This window comes from Cryptomeria japonica, chromosome 10 (genome assembly GCF_030272615.1).
Source record: "Cryptomeria japonica chromosome 10, Sugi_1.0, whole genome shotgun sequence".
Lineage (NCBI taxonomy): Eukaryota > Viridiplantae > Streptophyta > Pinopsida > Cupressales > Cupressaceae > Cryptomeria > Cryptomeria japonica.
The window spans coordinates 310,610,440-310,630,772 of NC_081414.1; the positions used below are offsets into that span (position 1 = coordinate 310,610,440).

Consider the following 20,333-nt stretch of genomic DNA (forward strand, 5'->3'; position numbering starts at 1 on the left):
TATAGGTTATGCTTTTGTTTCATCGTGTTGGTTCAAAGACTGTTTTCATGTTTTATATGAATCAAAGTCGTACTGCAAAGTGCAAACAGATGAAATTTAGAGTACAAAATCTTTCACTTTTATTGGAATATACTTGATGATACCAACATTCCAAAAAAATTGCTCCAAATATATATTACACAATAGTATATTTGATTATTAAAGTATGTTTATATTACAAATAATATAATTGGTGACATAAGTGATTATTAAAGTATGTAAATAATGTTTGATTAAAATCTATCCTAGTCAAAGTTAGTTAAACTATATTTTTAAGGTTGTCGGATGGTTTATTTAAACTACCTACATACATAAAGTTGAAGAAAACAACAGATATTGAGCTTTAAAATAGGTTTGTACTCCTAAATGTTAGGAGCATAACAAAACCGAAGTTGTTGTATATGTATCTCTCAATATTATGAATAAGATATCCTGATATGTAATTGCATTAATAAAATCCTTCAGTCAGTAGCTTCTTGTCCTTCTGCTAGAAGGTCTTTCTGAAAATTAGTTTCTTGAAGCAGCAAGCTCCATGCTCCTTGCCTTCCTTATAGCCTACTCTAGAGTTGGTGGGTCAAAAGCTTTAACCCAACCTCTAATTGGCTCCATTAGTTCTTAACCAAAAAGGACCACAATTATTCTCTCTGTAATGTTTGGAACCATAAGGAAAAATCATTGGAACTTTGTAACGTAAGCATTAAAGGTACCATATTCCTTTTATTGTGCAAGCTATTTGAACTACAAGTCAAGGTCCTGTTGGTGTCTGTTTTATCATCTACCAAACATTAGAATAAAATATCCAAAGACACTATCCTCTCTTGAAAAATCACCACTTATGCTAATATCATATGGTGATTCCAAGGTTTCTTTTGTTAGGCCTTGACATGCAGATAAGCTCAATGGGCGTTGTGATATGCTGGTAATACACAAAGGGACTTACGCTTGGCATGTTCAATTCACAATGGAGGTTTAGACAATGAAGCTCTATCATCTGGGACTTGGATCATGGACTTCAAGAAAACTGAAAAGGAGATAAGGGTTCAGAAATTCTAACCTATTCCTAAGAATTCAAGAGACGACATTGACTAGGTGACTTCAATAACAACACTTTGCTTCGCCAGGCTTAGGACAGCGACACAAAGTGAGTGTGATCTTCAAGGGATGTGCTTATGATTTTCATACTTGTGAATAATACCAACAGTTGAAAAATATTACTCAAAGTAGAAATTAAACCTCCACAAAATAAGCTCAGACTAACTTTACACAATGAACAAAAATCATTTGTTCATCAAAAGTATGAGCGGAAATTCATCATAAATCAATACTTATCAAATCTTGCATTCTTCTAACATACATGAAATGAAATCTAAACTATGATGAGGGATAAGAACCATGCAAATTCCAAAATAAAAGAGGTAATCACCATCAATTCGAACAATGTATTACTTATTACTTTGGCAATCATACGCAACAATTACTTATCTAGACATGTTTTGCAACATGCTCCCATAATTTACACATGAGGGGTTGAGCTCAATTTATAGGCTCCCCAATTACAATTCAATGGCTAGGATTGATTTTCAATCAACGGTCTAGATTACAAAATAAAACCCTAATTAGGATTTCCTACAACTAACTACCTCTCGACCAATGAGAAAATTACATTTGAGGACACTTGTCCTTCTTGCTAAATATAAACCAATAATAAAATAGAAGGTTGTTGCATTGTGAAGTGTGCCTTTTAGAAGCTTCTGGATAAGTCAAGTTCGTTGAACCTGGACATGTTGACTTGGAACAATCTAACTGTTGAGTGTCCTCCTTGTATTCTCCAATTTGTGAAAAATTGCTTGTCTGGAAATTTGTTTGGAATAGTCTTCTTGCCACTATCTGATCTTGATTGGGAGTTTGTCTTTGACTCTTCAAGAGATGAAATCCTTCAAGAAGTCTGAAATTTCTTTCTATATTTTGCCAAGTTTGAAGGCTTTCCTTCTTGATTCTTGGAAACCCCTACGCCTATGCCACAATGGAGGAAATTGAAACTTTTATGTGAAGTATCTCCCATACTTAACCAAATTTTGGCTAGTCAATTTTATTTGTGGCAACTTCTTGTGGATCCTTAAACACCTAGCCAAGATTTGACCATTTCTATGCTAAGACACACTTTGCCTATGGATTTGCTTTCAATTCTAAATATGGCTTGTGCTGAGTAGAACGAACTCTACCCTTGGACAAGGATTTTATTCATCTTCTCCTTACTTTGCCTCTTTATTCTTCTTCTTTCTTCTTGTTTCTCTTCCAATACTCAGTAAAAATTTAATTCTTTTGGTTGTGGAAAATTCCATACTTAGCCATTTTTTATGTGTCAAACTTTTATTTTTCAACCTGTTCGTTGTTTGACCCTTCATTTCATGTGCTACTTTGTCAAATCTATTTTTCCTAGCCATTTTTGTGTCTTCGGCACAACAAGTCGATTGTCTTCATGTCTTATCCTTGAGCCATAGGCAAATTTTCATGTCTTGCTTAGGCATCTTCACATATTCCATTTATGCCTAGTCAACTTGGAATGTTTATGTCTATCCTTCTTGGCAAACTTTCTGTAATTCACCTTACCAACTTGTATTTTCTTCTAACGTTGTCCAAAGATCTCTTTGCTTTTCTCTTTCAACCTTGTCTTCATGGCGGACTTGGAGTCTTTTGTCAACTTCAACTTGCCTAAGTTGGACTTTGCCATCTTTTGATTCTTTCTTGCCAAAACCTTTTTCTTTTCTTCTTGGGCGGACTTGGAGGAAGCCTTGCCATCTCTCTTTCTCCTAACCATGTCTTTTTCTTTGGTGGACTTGGAAGATGTTTGGTCATGTGCTCATGCTTTATTTGTTTTTCCAATGCTTGCTTTCTTTTGTGCCGAACTTTGAAGTGCTTTATCTATCCTAACCCATGGGTGGAGTTTACTTGACCTTAGGATTTTCCCCTTGACTGCAAATCGGAGTTTGATGTTCATTTGCCAACCTTTTTGTGCATGAGCGGGGTTTGAAGAAGCTTAGACATTGTCTTCTTATGCTTGGCAGACTTTGAAAGTCTCTTGCCAACTTTGTTTGCTTTATCCTGGGCGGACTTCATGTGTTTGATGCCAAGGTGGACTTGGCTTAGCATTGGACAATTATTTCCTTCCCAGGCTTCACATGTGCCTTGACATGTCTGTTCTGCTTAACCTCAAGTAGGAGTTTGTTTTACTCTTGCCATGAGTTTCTTAACTTAAGGTAGGAGTTTAGCAAGTGTCGAACAACTTGTTTGTGCATGAGGTGGAAGTTGAAGAGTCTTAGCCATCTTAGACAAGGCGAACCTTGGTGTGTCTTCGACATGCTTCCTCTGCATGCTTTCACATGATTCCAAGCTGATCAAACCTAGTTCCCTTATCATGGGCGAATTTTAACTTGGACAGCCATGTGCCATCTCCATGCTTCTAGACAAGGCGAACTTCAATCTTTGTCTGCCATTCCTCTCCTTGGGCGAATTTGTCCTTTATACCATGAATTTTGATCTTCCATGCTTCTAAACAAGGCGAACTTCAACCTTTGTCTGCCTTAACCTCAAGTAGGAGTTTAACTAACTCTTGCCAAGAGTTAATTAACCATTGGTAGGAGTTTACCAAACATCCTTGTGTGTGAATGAGCTTAACCTCTAGTAGGAGCTTGATTCACCACTGCCATGTTCGTTAACCCTTGGTAGGAGTTTACCAAGTGTCGAACATTTTAACTTGGACAACTTCCTTATGCCTTGGCGGACTTTGATCATGCTTGGACATCTTCCATGCTTGACATTCTTGGGCAGACTTGACTGATCATCTGCCATTTCACTTGTCTGACTTTGAGCCTTGGTGAACTTTGTTGGCGGCAATATTGTACACGGGAATAAAACTAGTTAATTAAGTTGTAATTGTGTTGGTTAGTTGGCAACCGAGGGGTGGTAGTTGCGGTGCGACGGTTGGAGCTCGCACCCCCTCGGCATCCTTATATACTTTTGAATGTAACTTGTGGACGGGAACAATGATGAATGGAATAACATCTGATATATTGCATCTGATATCTATGACATTATTATTTTGCATTATGTGTTTTATCTGTGTGCTTTAAGTTATTCACCTGAGAGGGCAAACATTTGGCATCGTTGCCTAGACGTACTCGGGAACGGAAGACGTGGATGGCGCACGGACACGATGGGCCTACGCGTTGGTGAGGTAAACCCAAAGGCCGACGACGCCCAAACAGAACTTTACATAGGAGAAGACATCGCAACGAGAGAATTCTCAATTTCGCTCCGGTAGCCATCTAGACCTACGTCCGACGAGAGGTGACGGAGGCGGAAATCCCACCAAGTGTCGTGTGGACAGCGTTGGAGGTGCGGGATGCCGCCAAACCAAGAAGGAATTGAACCTTGAATCTTCTAAATTCAAATAAAAGTGTCATTGAGACGAGTTGTATCTGAGGAAATGTATTGCAAATTATGGAAATGTACGGCAATTAATGCCCAATCTATTGAATAAAGATAGAAAAAAAAAAAAACAGAAACAGACGAGTGGGAGGTCGCGCAGAGGGCCTTGATTCTGGAGCAGCAAGTAGAACAAAGGCGTAGGCTAAGGCTGCTTGCCGAGGGACGACCGGCTGAGGGGTTGCTCGAAGGGAACCCAGGAGGTGTCACGGAGGTTGCGGAGGCAAAGATAGACGGAGAGAAGTACACTCTCTACACTGTCATAGGGTTGCCCGAAGGGAACCTAGGAGTCACGGAGGGTGCCGAAGGCGACCTCTATAGTTCGCCTGAATACCACCACCGTAGGGTAAGAAGTCGCGAAGAGTTGGTGGAACAAACAAGGCGAAATCTAAACTTGATCGACGCTACCAGAGACCTACTAAAGAATTTGTCCATTTCGGAGGACAACCGGAGGGAGACGACCGAAGGTGACGGTACGGCCGACGGTGCCGAGGGAGCACAAGGGTACCGTACGAGAGGCAATTTGTTCGGTGCGGGGTCAACAACCTTCTCCGGAGGACCCACGAGTGGAGGGTCAGGTGCAGGAGGCCGAGGCGGACCAGGTACAAGCACACAAGGCACCAGAGGAGCGAGACCGAGCGGTGGGATGGCCAGTAAACAGAAGTTGCCGAAGTTCAACAGCGAGGGGAAGGAAGATCCCGTCCGCCATTGTCGAACGTGCAAAACCATATGGTCAACGAACGGTGTTACTGACCAAAACAAATGGGTAACGCAGTTCCCAGACACGTTACGTGGAGTTGCCAAAGATTGGTACTCCGATGTGGACAAGCAAAAAGTGGCCACGTGGGCCAACCTACAGAAGGAATTCACGAAGGAGTTTCGGTTGCTCCATGATGACAATGAAATTGTAACGAAGATATACAGTACCAAACAAGGTACCAAGGAGACAGTACGGGCATACAGCAAGAGGCTGAAGGAATTGCTGGGTAAAATGGAAAGCCAACCAACAGAGGGATTGAAGAAACGATGGTTCGTTGAAGGATTGAAATCCTCCCTACGAAAAAAGATGAAAATTGTACCCCCGACGTCATATGACGACGCCTATAATAGGGCGATGGACCTAGAGAGCGAATACAAAACGTCAAAGAAGAAGAAAAGTAATAAATATTCATTTGACGACGATGAAGACTCTTGTTTGCCCTCTCGGGTAAACGGTTAAATGCAGAAAGTAAATGCACAGAACATAATGGAAATATATTAAATAACCAGCCTCTATATTAATTCCACAGTCCATGTACAATAAGTGCTTATAACATTACATCTGACACGACTAACATGATCCTACTTCGAAGAAAAGGTACACAATATATAATACCCAAAGGGGTGCGACACAACCGTCGCGACTCCAACTACCTACCCGTCGGCTAACTAACTGACCGCCGTAACTCATTATTACCGACGACAACATAAACATAATATAACAACATAACATAATGATTATTCCCGTCAACATCATCCCCCCCAAGAAAAGGAGTCGACTCCGACGACTTAATACAAAATAGAGATGAACGGCAGGAACTACTGTAAGAGCATTTACAAAATCTCTTTATATGTTGTTTTATGGTCGATTAAAAATCTATTTATATGTTAAATGTATTATTCTTTCAGTAATTTTTTTGACATTATTAAAAGTGTATCTAACTCGCAGAATCTATTTTCATTTCAGGTCCACTAAACCAAGTGGAAAAGCACAACTATTCACAGACAACAATCAAAGAGAATACTACCTGTACAGCATCACCATGTTCAAGATCCGATACAGATGCATCATCATGCTGAAAAGTAACTCGTTTGTCATCTGTCTGCACACAAGAATATAGAACAATTCTGATTTTAGTTTTTCTGAGCATGTCAAAGGAAATACACAACTTGCAAATGATGTTTGTCCTCCTACCAATGAGCGTGTTAGATATACCAAGCATAATGCATGCTGATGCAGCCATTAATATGAAAGCGAAAAAGATATTTAGTATTATTACACACAAAATGATCAATCTCAGAAAGTGGATTCAACAAAGATGTACCCAGTCATGTTTTGAATATGAGAACCTGTGAAAATAGTGTCATTAATCTAATTTTAAAATTTATCATATGTTATTTACCCAACAAACAGAGGAAAACCAAACTATAGAGCAAATAAACTTTTGATTCCCAAAGTTGATGATCTAGACATACAAATGCAATTTTTCCCCAAAATAAGAAACACTAAGAAGCATTCAAATGATCTTGCTACTGAGGCCCATATGACAATAAAAGATTTAACAAAGCCCAACATGCTCCAGCACAATCAACTAATGTATAAAATTTGATAATTCCCATAAGAATGTTGGAATGTTTTCACAGTCACCTTATGGTTGTTATGTATTAGTCTAATGGACCAAAGAACATTGTGGATATATTTTCAGCATATAAAAACCGACAAGGACTCATATGCATAATTGAAAGCTTAAGAATAAGTTTCTAATCACTCCTAGCTCTGTAAGCATGCTATACTTCTCTCCACCCAATAAGGCAAAGACATATGGTTGCCGTTGTATAACTATGTAATGAGCCCAACTAATTTTTTGTTATTTTTTGCAATTGTTTGAAAGAATGGCAATAAAGATAGTAATGTATAAACAAATATTGTATTTCAAGTGCAATGGACAAACACAGTGTTTAGCTCACAATGAACCAACTATCATGTGATAGCCCTAGGGCTGCAAATAACTTAGATCTAGGGTGCTTTGTCAAGTGAAAATTTACATAGGTGCTATAATTATTAAACAGATAGCCTAGTTATCAATATTGAAACATTGATCCACTTACTGCAGGAAGATTTTGAAAAAACTGTATCTGAAACTTTATTTGGTAGCAAAGAAATTAACAGGATTTATGCAGAGACGAATTTACAACAAACCATGCTGCTTGTCACATTATGCAAACTGTTATGTCAATAAATATAAGGATGTTTAAAAAGTTTAGATGCTACCAGGTTGTGTGGGAGCCCCTCCAATGACTCAATCAATCCATTGAAAACTAGGAGTACCAATGTAATCACACCCAGCCTGATCTTGACCCTCCTTATGTGTAGATTTTGAGCTCCAAAACTATGACAGCAGCTAGAATAGGGTTACTGCGCCTTAAGGACAGGTAAAGTGAGTCCAAAAGCAAGGATTTCTAGTGCAGATCTGGACATGCAACTTGCAAAATGCTAGATCTTCTACTCCAGCGAGTGGGTTTGATGTCTCTACTTGAACCCTTTCTTTGTTTGTTCAAAACAACCCTCATGTGGATGCTGGAATTATCCTGGTGCACTGGTTGGATTACATAATTGATAATAGCCTTTGACGCAAATGAATGATCTCAAACTTGCCAAGACAAATATTTCTGCTCAGTAAACCCTCAATTTCCTGTGTAGATTCGAATGGGCAGATTAGCGAAATACAAGGAAAACGGTGATGAAGGAAGATAGGTTAGTGTTTTCGTCCCAACCTGAACACACCAGCAAAGGTTTCATCCTATAGGTGATTGATGGAGTTCCTCTCCAGGAAACAAATTCTTCAAAAACGGCCAATGATACACCCAGCACCTCAAAGCCCAATTTATACAAGCTTCCAAAATTAAACACCAGGCCTCAAAGGTCGACTCCTAGAAGAAATTAACATTTGAAATTTAAAAATAGGCAGTAGGCCTCCAAGGTCGACCTCCAATTAAATTAATATTGATGCTTCATTGAATTGGAGAAAAAGTCAGCCCCAACAAATGCAAGTTTTATTATTATTATATATTACTATATTATTATTTTTAAAATTTTATTTTATAAATAGTGTTGATAAACACTTTATTTATTTATTTATATTATTATAAGTCTCAGCTGGGAAACGTGTGAGGGAAATGACAGTCCTCCCCTCTCAAATTTTGCTTGTCCTCAAGCAATGATGACCCAATAACCACTGCCCACTCCATGTCAATGAAGTTCTTTGATCCTAGGTGTTGCTCCTGTAAGTTCACCAATGAACTATCCTTTTTAGCAACAGTATTCAACCATCCTTGCTTCTCTTTGACTCTTACTTTCTTAATGGCTTCATCACCATAAATGTAAGCTTCAGCTTCCTGTACTATCACCTCTCCCAGATTGCAGTTATGAAGATTACCAAGGAATTTTCCGTTCCTAATTGTGCTATTCCTCAATGTCCATTCATTGAACCCAGGAAACTCCTCAGCATTTGTTAGTTCAAGGCTGTCCCAATATGATACAATCAGCTGCAACATCTTGTCACAGTTGTCACCTTGCCTTTGTTTGCTAAAAAATAAGGATGGAAACCTCCAGGCATAAATCTCAAGAACCTCTTTGGAGACAAAATGGTGGTAAACACACCTTCCCTGCAATCAACCTCTGCTTGGTGGCTGTTCCAAAGGGGTAGGACTGTTATGTGACTTTTTCCTCAAGAGAAGATAAAGTTATGAAATAATCCTTTAGAACTAAAAAGGAGATTAAAAAAAAAGGATGTTGTGATCCTTTGGCTAAAAGAGAGATTAATAAAGAATATTTATTAAAAACTCTTGCAAAAGCGGAGGAATAATTATTAAAAGGAAACTCTTGTGAAAGGGTGTGAGGTTTGGAAACCACCCCTTAAAAGGTTTTATGCAGTATTTCATGTGAGACTTGGAAGGGGGCATGGAGATAACTCAAGGAGGAAGAAGAAGGTGGTGGACTATGAGCATGAGAGAAGGGTGCACACAACATGTGTCCAACTCAGGGTACAACGTACAACCAGGACAATCTTGGCCAAGGCATGGTGCGCACTTGTGTTGAGCATTGTTCTGTTGAACCAGCCTATTAGGGCCAATACCACTAAAATCTTCTTAGCGTGAGAATGACCATTCCAAGTGCTCAAAATTTAGATAAATATCAGAAACTCTTGATGATAAAGGATATTGAGAATTTCATATATGTTTTGATGATAATATGATTGATTTATGTGGTTGTGTTATTCAATTTATCATGTTAGATATTTCCTTTAAAGTTCTTATAAATTATCACATGTATAATATGCACTTATATCTATTTTGGACAACACTATACATTGTTGTGTTAACTCTAGTATTAACCATTGTATTAATTTTGCTGCAAATACTTACTTAACTCTAGCAAAAAAAGTAACATTGCATTTGGTATCAAAGCCTAATGATCAGGCCTTCCTATCTTTGAAATTCTTTTTATTTTGAAATTCTATATTAACTAATCTTTAATATGCCCTTTTTACATATCTAATACTATATATTTTTCCATAGAATATATATAATTTTTATCTATTGCAATGGAATGCATTTAACAATACCATTAAATAGCTTTAGTATTATATGACTTAAAATACAAGAAGACTTCTTTGCATTTTAATAATTTATTCTTATGACTTTTATATGTTTCATGAAATAGATCATGTGTTAAACCATTTTCTAATAAACTATGGTTGAAAGTTGCTTCAATATAAACATATTTTACAAATTTGTGTGCTTTAATTTCTTAAAACTTGATAACCGCTAGCTTATACATTTAGATTTAATACTGTTATAGTTTAGAATTAGATGACATGTCTCCTTAAATATTGTATTAGACTTTAGATTCAATTTCATAGTACTTTGGTGTCCAAAGCTTTGAGTATTTGTATATAATCTATGCATCCTTTCATTAAGAAACAAGTATCTTATTTCTAGTGGTTATGACCTTTTACTTCATTGGTCATATCTCTATGAAGTGACATCGAATCTGATATTTATTAACAAGTCATGTGCATTCATTTCATAGATGGTAGAGTCAAATTATCATACCATCCTCATGGATCACAATCCACAGTAAGTTATAGTTTATAAACCTTTGAACATGAGTATTCCAGTATATGCATGTGAACTTGTTGCACAATGACATCAGAGTTTACTGTCTAATGTTGTTGTTGGCATTGATTGCTAGCACATATTTGGACATAAAAAGATCGATAATCCCTCTATTCCATAGGATAGAACAATTCATCTTATCTTTTGTTCAATGGTAGTTCAATCAAACGGAACAAAGGTCTAGAATAAAAGAAATCTCTCTTCTTCATGATTATATCCAATGAAAGGTTCTCTGCTAGCAAGTATTTTCACTCTTTGAGGATATAATCTTGACACATCCTATAGCTAGAAAAGTATCTAGATGGTTTGATGATTTAGGTATCCGGTATTGAGCAAATTTTGCGTTTTTGAAGTGCTTGGAATTCATGAACCTTCCTGCTTCTATTCTGTAAGCCAATTACATTGGTCTTTATATGTCTCTATAACATCATCTTTCTTCCTCCTACCAATTTTAAAATTTTTTACCAATCACCTACAGGTTGTTCTTAGATTCCTTGGATTTTCAATTCAGCACCTATTGGTAGCTTTAATGATTGAACTAATGTTTGACTAGAATTTTTATCCATACCATCTTTTTGTATGCATCTTCCCAAATTTTGTAGCTAAACCACTCCCATTGGCATATGACAGAGGTCAACGACATGTGATCACAAGCACTAACTGTTGTTTCATGAGAATGTTGCATTTGAGTTCTCACTCTTAATATTAGAAGTTCTATGAGAAATCAAGCATTGATTTTATGCAAGTGCTATTGATCATTGTCAAGGATGCAGTTTTTCAACACAAACATATGAACAGAGAATTGCAACAGAAAACACAACTTGATAATTCTTCAACTGATCGAATGAATTGCATCTTGTCTCAGTATAAAGGTCTTCCTCATTCCATTCACTTCCTCACACAGCACAAGAACAATCTTTTTATAAAGATTACATCCTCAAGACAGTAAACTTAAGTTTTTTTTCTCCATGCTTTTATCATGCAAAATTATAACTCATAGATTAACTTTAAGACTCTCAAATCCTAAAAATATCACCAATCAAGAATAATGCATGTGATGCATCACATACCAAGAAAGGATGCCATTTGAATTAGGATACGTGAGTGTATATGCATTAGGTATCAGCTGTATTATATGTATGTGGTCCTCTTTCATATTTTGGATTTTCTTGTACCATGTCATAGAATGATCTTTTTTTAAAAGCCAGCCATGGCTAATACCCCAGCACGATTATAGGATAGTGACTGTGGGATGTTTGTCTTTATGTGACTGTGATTCTGTAACAATGACACCATAAGAGAGAGACGGAGCTATCCAAAATGTACTAAGTAAAAAAAGGCTAGAAGCTGTCAGTGATGTCTTTATAGATTTATAATTCCATTTCCATGATATGAAAAAGACGTAATGCGTAAAATTGTAAGAAAATGCTCATAAATAAAAGTATACAGCTTGTGTTGCGATAAATCTAGAGAGCAAAGCATAGAGCCATTAGAAATGTATACCATTAAGAAAAATGGCATTGATCCATAAAAGTACATGGTTTATGTATGTATATCTATGAAGCTTTAGGAAGATGCAAAAAGACAGAGGCAAGGAGCCAAGGGCCATTTCTAGTATATTTTCGCTTATATATCTTTTAAGTAACAGGCATAAGATAGAAAGAATAGATGGTTGTAGAACAAACTATAATTGAAGCACTGAAATTATAAAGTATGTCACATATGGTATTTCAAAGATAGAGATCCTCAAGATGGAATGTGCAAATTATACATGGAAGGGTTGGAAATGCATGAGTGACTAGTTTAAACAAAGTGAAGTTATATAGAGTTTGAAGCTAAATTTATGGGTTATTTTTAGTTCATTACCATCACCACTACTCTAGACTAATTATACCAACAATATGTAGCATAGATCCTTATCAATAAAAAAGGTAAATACATTGAATTCAACTTTTGGTAGGGATTAGTTTTAAATTAAAAAGACTCAAATTAGAAAATACAATATTGTAAACGATTTATTTGCTAAAAGAATAATTAGGAACATCCTTCCTTTACTAGCCTTGCTATAATATGTTTGTCAAACCAAGTTAGTGTTGACTTACACCTTTGTAGAATTAGTTAGCACCCTCTTATGCAAGGAAGTTGCCTTCATAATCAAGATGGTATCATGTCAACTAATTTCTATTTAGTTCTGTGCCTGTTTTAAGATAATGATTTTACAATGCTTAATATGTCTATTCAAAATTGACACCATGATTTCTTACATATGTTTATTTTAAGTACATTATGGGCCCATTACCCGTAGGTTCTAAGAGCATTTTCACATCATAAAATTTAGAAAATGTTATCTTGCATTAGTTAAAATAACATAACATTTTATATGATATAAAAATTAATTAATTCTCTTAGTTTGAGACATGAGGACATGTCAAAAATTGTGCAGGGGGAGAAACCACCTCTAAAATTTAAAATACTCATTGCTCTTTCATGGTGAGAAATGGTTATGTATAGTTATGCCATATTTATGGGCTAGAATGATCAAATATATTAAAACTCCACTCCATTATGTCCATTCCAAGAGTCTATGGTTGCAGCAATCTTGAAAGATATAGTGAAGACCTTGACTTATCTTCACAAGTTAGAATTTATTTATACAAATCTCAAGGCCAATCATATTTTGGTAGATAATAGTGGCATAGTCAAATTGACAAATGTTGGACTATATTTGCGGATGAAAATAGAAAAATCACAATTGGATGTAATAATAAAAAATGTTATTTTTTTTTCATTATTTTCTTCTAAAGCAACATTATCTCTAGACATCATTTAGAGGTCTCGATGACCTTGCTAAAGCTCCTATCATTGGATATGGGGCTTGATATGTTAACAAGAGTAAACAATAATAATGGATGTGTTAGCTATGTATATTAGGTGCATTGTATTTAACATAGATATTGTTTAGGTGTGTACTTATATTTTCACATGAATAATAGGCATGTTCTTTATGAAAAGTTGATATGATTTCAAATTCATGCTCAAAACCTTCAAATAAATATTGCAATAGATTATAGAACATGTGGCTAACTAAAGTTATCTAAAGTTAGAATCCTTATCCTCCATAATTCATATCATTAATTTTCTCTTATATCTCACAAAAATCATGTCATACATAATCTAGTAATGTCAAATTTCATTTCATGAGAAGATTCTCAATAATAAGCTATTAATATTCATTTATTTTTTGAGTTTTTCGACATAAACCTAATTGCGAGTTGATCACCACTGTTCTAATCAAATTAATCATTCTAATTAAATAAATATTCATATTTGATTATTAAATGAAGGAACTATTAGAACTAATGTTTCTCTGACATGCTCAATGCATGTTAATAGTTTACTATTGTGAAGATGTCTAGCAATGTAATGTTCCCTTCTTGCACCTGGTCAGTTTGGGTTTTCCATTAGCCTATTTTTAGGTTCCCGTAAACTACGTGGAGTTGGTTTGGGGACTCTGTGTCTTGGTGATTTCAGTGTGTTCCAGCAGAGTTTCTATTTTTAGTAAGTGCCATTTTAGGCACTTGGTCTCAGCCTTTATTTCATCTCAATTCAATGTGAAGACCAAATTCAGTGCATTGGTGGGTTCTAAGGTTGGATGATTAATATTTTATTTATTTCACTTAAGTGCTTTTTATAAAATAACTTTATCTTATAACTTAAGTGACTTAAAAGTGTTCAAGTTATGTCCCACTAATGCTACGCCTAGGGAAGGGAGCCAACTTAAGCTGTTTGAAAAAACATGTTATGATTCCATAAGGTGACACCAAGGCAAGGTGACAACTTAAATTTTGAAAAAGTTTATTTCATGAGCTCAAAAAGGGGATTTGTTCAAGTTATGTCCCACTAATGCTACACCTAGGGAAGGGGGACAACTTAAGTTGTTTGAAAAAGCATGTTATGACTCCATAAGGTGATGCCAAGGACTTAAGTTTTAAAAAAGTTTATTTCATGAGCTCAAAAAGGGGATGCCAAGGATAGAGGAAGTTTAATATTTTTTTTAAAAAGAGAAATGTGAGGGAAATGAAATTCAAATTTGAAGAGTGTTGCCCTAATTCTTCCCTCCACGTTATTGTTATAATAATAATTCATTATTCTATTAATGGTCAAGTTAGTAGGTATAGGTTGTCAGACATCTTAAATGTCTACAGTTGTAGGTAGTAGGTGACTTCATTAATATCTACAATGTTTTGTAATTTCTATATATTGTAATTTTTTCTCAGTTAATAGACTTAAGTATTTTACCAATGAATCTCTGATTTTCACACGGTATCAGAGTGAGGTTCGTTTTTTTCTGCCTAGGGTTTTTTGCAGGTCACGTGCAGAATATTTTTGCAGATATTCCTAAGGTTTTGGGTTAGGGCTTTGGCAGATCTAGTGTTTTCTTTTTCTGCAGATTTTCACGGCCTTAAAAATCGCGACGCCCTTGTCTTAATTTTCGCGAGTTTCTGCAGTCTTTTCTCATGATTTTGCCCTCCTGTGACTCACATTTTCGTGTTTTCTGGGTGGTGGAAGTTTTTTTGCAGATTTTATTGACGCCGACTCCTATTTTCGCAAGCATTTTGATGTTGCAACTCCCGAAATCGCGTTTTTCCAACAATTTTCACCTTCGCAACGTGATTTTTCGCATTTTCCAGACAATGCAAATTTATTTTCGTGTTTTCCACGATTTTCAAAGTCAAGGCTTGTAAATGTTATTTCAATTTCCAATTAAATAAACAAGTTATATGTTTGACGGTGTATTTCAAGTTTTGGTATTATGACTATGACAATAATATTTTTGTTTGCTGCAGGTATGGAGAATGAACATGTATCGATTTCAATGTCATCTCCTTTCTTTTGAATGATGTATATATAGTAAGGTTGTCACGATCAAGTGGCACCCTAATCGGACATGTCTTTTAGACATGTCTGACCAAGATGTCACTTGGTCGTGACTCTTACCAACATCAACCGATCCACTCGATGATAACTAATCGGTGCTAGTGTAAATGATAACAAATCTGTAAACATACCCGATAATGAATCGGTATCATTGCAAATGATAACAGATCGATAATCACACCCGATAGTGAAACGGTGTCATTGTAAATGATAACAGTTTGGTAAACACACCCGATAGTAAATCGGTGTCATTGTAGATGATAACAGATTGGTAAACACACCCAATAGTAAATCGGTGCCAAAGTAAATAAGTCTGATAACTAATTGCATTTCATATGCTATCGGATTAATACCCCGATAGTATATTAATGCCGATTCATAAATGAATCGACATTAATATGCTATCGGGATACTAGTCCGATAGCATTTAGATCGACGCTTAACTATGTTAAGCAAGTCGTCGATCTAATCTATCTTTATCCAATGTCAATATCATAATTATGATCAATGTTATATAAAGCATGAATCAGATAATCTAATAGCGTAGATGAATAAGCCAATAACAGAATAGAGGAGATTAATGAGTTAGGAGAGTCTTATCTTTCAGAAGCTACTAATGCATTAACAAGGCTAAGCGCGCACAAGGTTTATTTTTTATAGATTTCTACCCCATCGCAATTTTTGTCTGGGTTCTGCAAAAATCCGGCGGCTAGGGTTTCTGCAAATTCATCTAGGGTTTTGACCCTCTGTTTCAAGGCAAAATTTAATTCTACTTGCATATTCTTGGTGGGTTTTTTGAGAGCTCTTCTGGGTCTTCCGAAAAAAATCTGCCTCGAAAACCATGCTAGGGTTTCAATTTCTACCTAAGAATCCGACTTGTAGAATTTTTTCCAAAACCCTCTGTTTTCATCTGTTGGTTTTCATGCATTGGAATTCATGTCTTCACCAGTTTGACCTCGGGGTATGTGATGGCATCTCCGACAAATATAATGCTCGAAAGCAACCAGAAGTTCAACGAGAAGAATTACAACACCTGGAAGCAACGCATGCTTACGGTCTTTGAATATCGTTTCATCGATCAAATTGTTTTGGGAAACATGTCTCGTCCTACTACAACCAGCAAGGATTAGGACAAATGGGATGAGCACAACCATGAAGCAGTCATGCTCATCAGACTCTTCGTCACTGATGAGCAGCTACCTCAGGTACCGTTCGGCAAAACTGCAAGGAGATATGGGATCTTTTGAAGAGTCTCCATGAAACCTCTGACAAAAGCAGAGCATTCTTTCTGAAGAACATGCTCTTTTCAATTATGATGGACGAAACGACACCTCTACAGGATCACTTGACAAAGATCAAGGACATCTATGACCAACTTGAGGGGATTATTCGCACAATGGAGGAAGAGGACATGGTCGTTCACTTTGAAGAGTTTGTCAAAATCTTATGAGCATTTCATCGAAACACTCAATATCACCTCCACTAACGTCGATTTGAAGTTTCCAATCTTTGTAACAAGCTTTTACACCAAGATCGATGGTGACAACAGTTTGGGAGTAGTACCAGTTCCACCTCCACCAAGCAACTGTTCTCTACCAAATCTTCTGCTAAGAACAAAGGGAAAGCTCCATCTTCTCAGCCGAAAGGCTCTGGTTCTTCTCAAGACAACAACAACAACAACGTCCAATGCAATTATTGTCATAAGTTTGGTCACATGAAAGCCGAGTGTCGAATTCGATTAGCTTCTGAACAAAAGAAGCAAGGAGGGTCTCAACAAAAGGAAAATGTTGCTGAGCACTCTAAGCAGAAAGAATCTGCATTCTATGCTTTTATGGCCAAGAGAACAATAGATCCAATACACTCTTCTGCCTGGTATATTGATTCAGAGGTTTCGCGGCATTTTACTCATCGTCGGGATTGGTTCACGAAATTTGAACCATTCTTGGATTCACGTGGTTTATTTTTTACGGATTTCTGCCACATCGTGATTTATGTCTGAGTTCTGCAAAAATCCGAGGGCTAGGGTTTCTGCAAATTCATCTAGGGATTTGACCCTCTATTTCAAGGCGAAATTTTATTCTGATTGCAGATTCTTGGTGGGCCTCCAAGGTCCTTCAATTGGTTCATGCTGATGTATGTGGGCCAATGAATACACCTTTTGTTACTGGTTGCAAGTACTTCTTGTTATTTGTTGATGATTTCAGTCGAAAAATGTGGGTGTATTTTCTGAAAAATAAATCAAATGTGTTCAGTAAATTTCAGCAATTTAAGGCCTTAGTTGAGAAAGAATTTGGTTCTTAGATTGTCACTCTAAGGTCAGATAATGGGGGGAGTTTTGTTCCAATGACTTCTCTACATTTTGTGCTACACATGGCACTAAGCACCAACTCACGACACCATACACCCCTCAACAAAATGGTGTCATTGAACGTAGCAATCGCACCATTATTGAAATGGGTCATTCTATGATAGAGCATAGAAATGTTCCTAAGAAATACTGGATTGAAGCAATTAACACTCCAGTCTACCTCTTCAATCGATCACCTACACATGTTAAGAAGATGACTCTTGAAGAAGCCTGGTCAAGACGCAAGCCTAAAGTGGGCCATTTGAAAGTCTTCGGTTCTATTGCTCATGTATGGATTCCAGACGCCAAGCATGCTAAGCTGGATTCCAAGAGCCAAACACTTACATTTACTGGTTATAGCGACAACCACAAGGCCTACAGGTTGATTGATGTGGAGGCAGATCGTCTCATTTTCAGTCATGATGTTGTGGTTGATGAGACTACTGGTCCATTTATACCTTCTCCTACTCCTAGTCTTGTGATTTCGTCTATGAAGACTTCTGATGTTGGACGAGAGGGCTTTAGAGCATTCTGACTCTGAAGATGAGGAATCTACCGATCCAACACCACCTGATTTTTCACAGGACTCGCATCCAAATGACTTTGTTCCAAAAACTCCAAGGGATGTTGTTCCTCCAATGCCAAATGTTGGTACTTCTACCCTCCGGCCTAAATGGTGGGCCAAGACAATTGGAGATCTTCATGATGATGAGCATCTTGAGGATAGATCAGTTCGCCACAAGAGAAAGCAGCAGAATACAGTCAACTTTGCACTTATGACCAACATCCACAGCATCCATGAGCCCCAGACATATTCCGAGGCTAAAGGCATTCCTGAGTGGGAAAAGGCTATGGAGACTAAATACCATAGTCTTCTGAAGAATAACACTTGGGTTCTTTCTAATCTGCCTCCTGGGAAGAAACCTATCAGCTGTAAATGGGTTTACAAAGTCAAGTATCATGCAGATGGTACTTTGGATAAGTACAAGGCCAGATTGGTTGCTCATGGATTTACACGACAGGAGGCATTGACTACAAGAAGACTTTTGCTCCTACTACCAAGATGAGTACAATTCGTCTTCTTCTCGCCATTGCAACTCAATTTGGATGGAAACTTCACCAGATGGATGTTAAGAGTGCATTCCTCAACGATGAGTTACAAGAAGTTTATATTACTCAACCTCCTAACTTCAAGGTTCCTGTTAAGGAACATCAAGTTTGCAGATTGGTAAAAGCCCTCTATGGCCTAAAGCAAGCCCCTCGAGCTTGGTATTTCAAGATTGATCAGTATTTGATTGAACATGGTTTTCAGCGCAATCCCTCAAATACTAATCTATATGTCAAACTCTTCAGTGATGATATCCTTTTTCTTGTTGTCTACGTGGATGGCTTGATCATTACTGACAATTCAACACACTTGATTACAGCCATCAAACACGACTTGTGCCAAGCTTTTGACATGACAAATTTGGGGCTTCTTCATTATTGCTTAGGTGTCAAAGTGTGGCAGCCTGATGACAGTATCTTTATTTCACAGTCAAAGTATGCCTGCAATTTGCTTGACAAGTTTCGAATGCAGGATTGTAAACCTGCTTCCACACCTATGGAGAAAGGGCTGAAGTTATCAGCCAAGTCTGCTTCACCTGCAATAGATGAGACCGAATTCAGGCAACTAGTAGGCAGCCTCATCTATCTCACTGCCACTAGACCTGACATCTGTTTTGCTATCAACTACATCTCTCGCTTCATGACAGCCCCAAAAGTTGATCATTGGATTGCAACGAAGCTACGCTATGTGAAAGGCATTTCAGACTATGGCATTCTGTATAGCAGGTGCAACAATCCAAATTTGATTGGTTATATAGACTCAGATTGGGCTGGATCAGTGGATGATCGAAAATCCACTTCTGGGTATGTATTCAATTTGGGTATTGGTGTCATCACTTGGAGCAACAAGAAGCAATAGGCCGTGACTCTTTCCTCGACCGAAGCCGAATACCACGGAACAGTCAAGGCCGCATTTGAGGTAGTTTGGCTCTGGAGGATGCTCTCTAACATGCAGATGTCGCAAGCAGGTCCTTCTCCCTTGTATACTGATAATCAAGGGGTGCTCAAACTGGCCAAAAATCCAATCTTCCATGAACGTACCAAGCATGTCGAGCTTCATTGTTGCTACATCCACAAGCTAGTAGAAGATGGATCATTTCAGTTGCAATATGTTCCGACAACAGATCAAACTGCAGATATTCTCACCAAGTCTTTGAGCCTGGATAAGTTTGTAAAATTCAGGGGGCAACTTGGTGTTTTTGATCAATTGACCATTAAGGGAGGGTGTTAGAATAACAATTCTTTATTCTGTTAATGGTCAAGTTAGTAGGTATAGGTTGTTAGACATCTTAAATGTCTACAGTTGTAGGTAGTAGGTGACTTCATTAATATCTACAGTGTTTTGTAATTACTATATATTGTATTTTTTTTTCAGTTAATAGACTTGAGTATTTTACCAGTGAATCTCTAATTTTCACAGTTATAAATGAGTTTTGAGTTCTCATTTGCATATACTAATTTGACAATTTAAGGAGATGCT

At 37.1% G+C, this 20,333-nt stretch overlaps 1 protein-coding gene across 1 annotated transcript in view; it reads right to left on the reverse strand.

The window, feature by feature from the left end:
- LOC131078959 (ABC transporter B family member 25) overlaps window positions 1–20,333 on the reverse strand; it is a 163,486-nt gene that overhangs the window by 118,522 nt on the left and 24,631 nt on the right. The window contains exon 2 of the mRNA XM_058016813.2: window positions 6,312–6,386. Coding sequence (XP_057872796.1) covers window positions 6,312–6,386 — 75 coding nt within the window. The remainder of the gene's footprint in view (window positions 1–6,311; window positions 6,387–20,333) is intronic.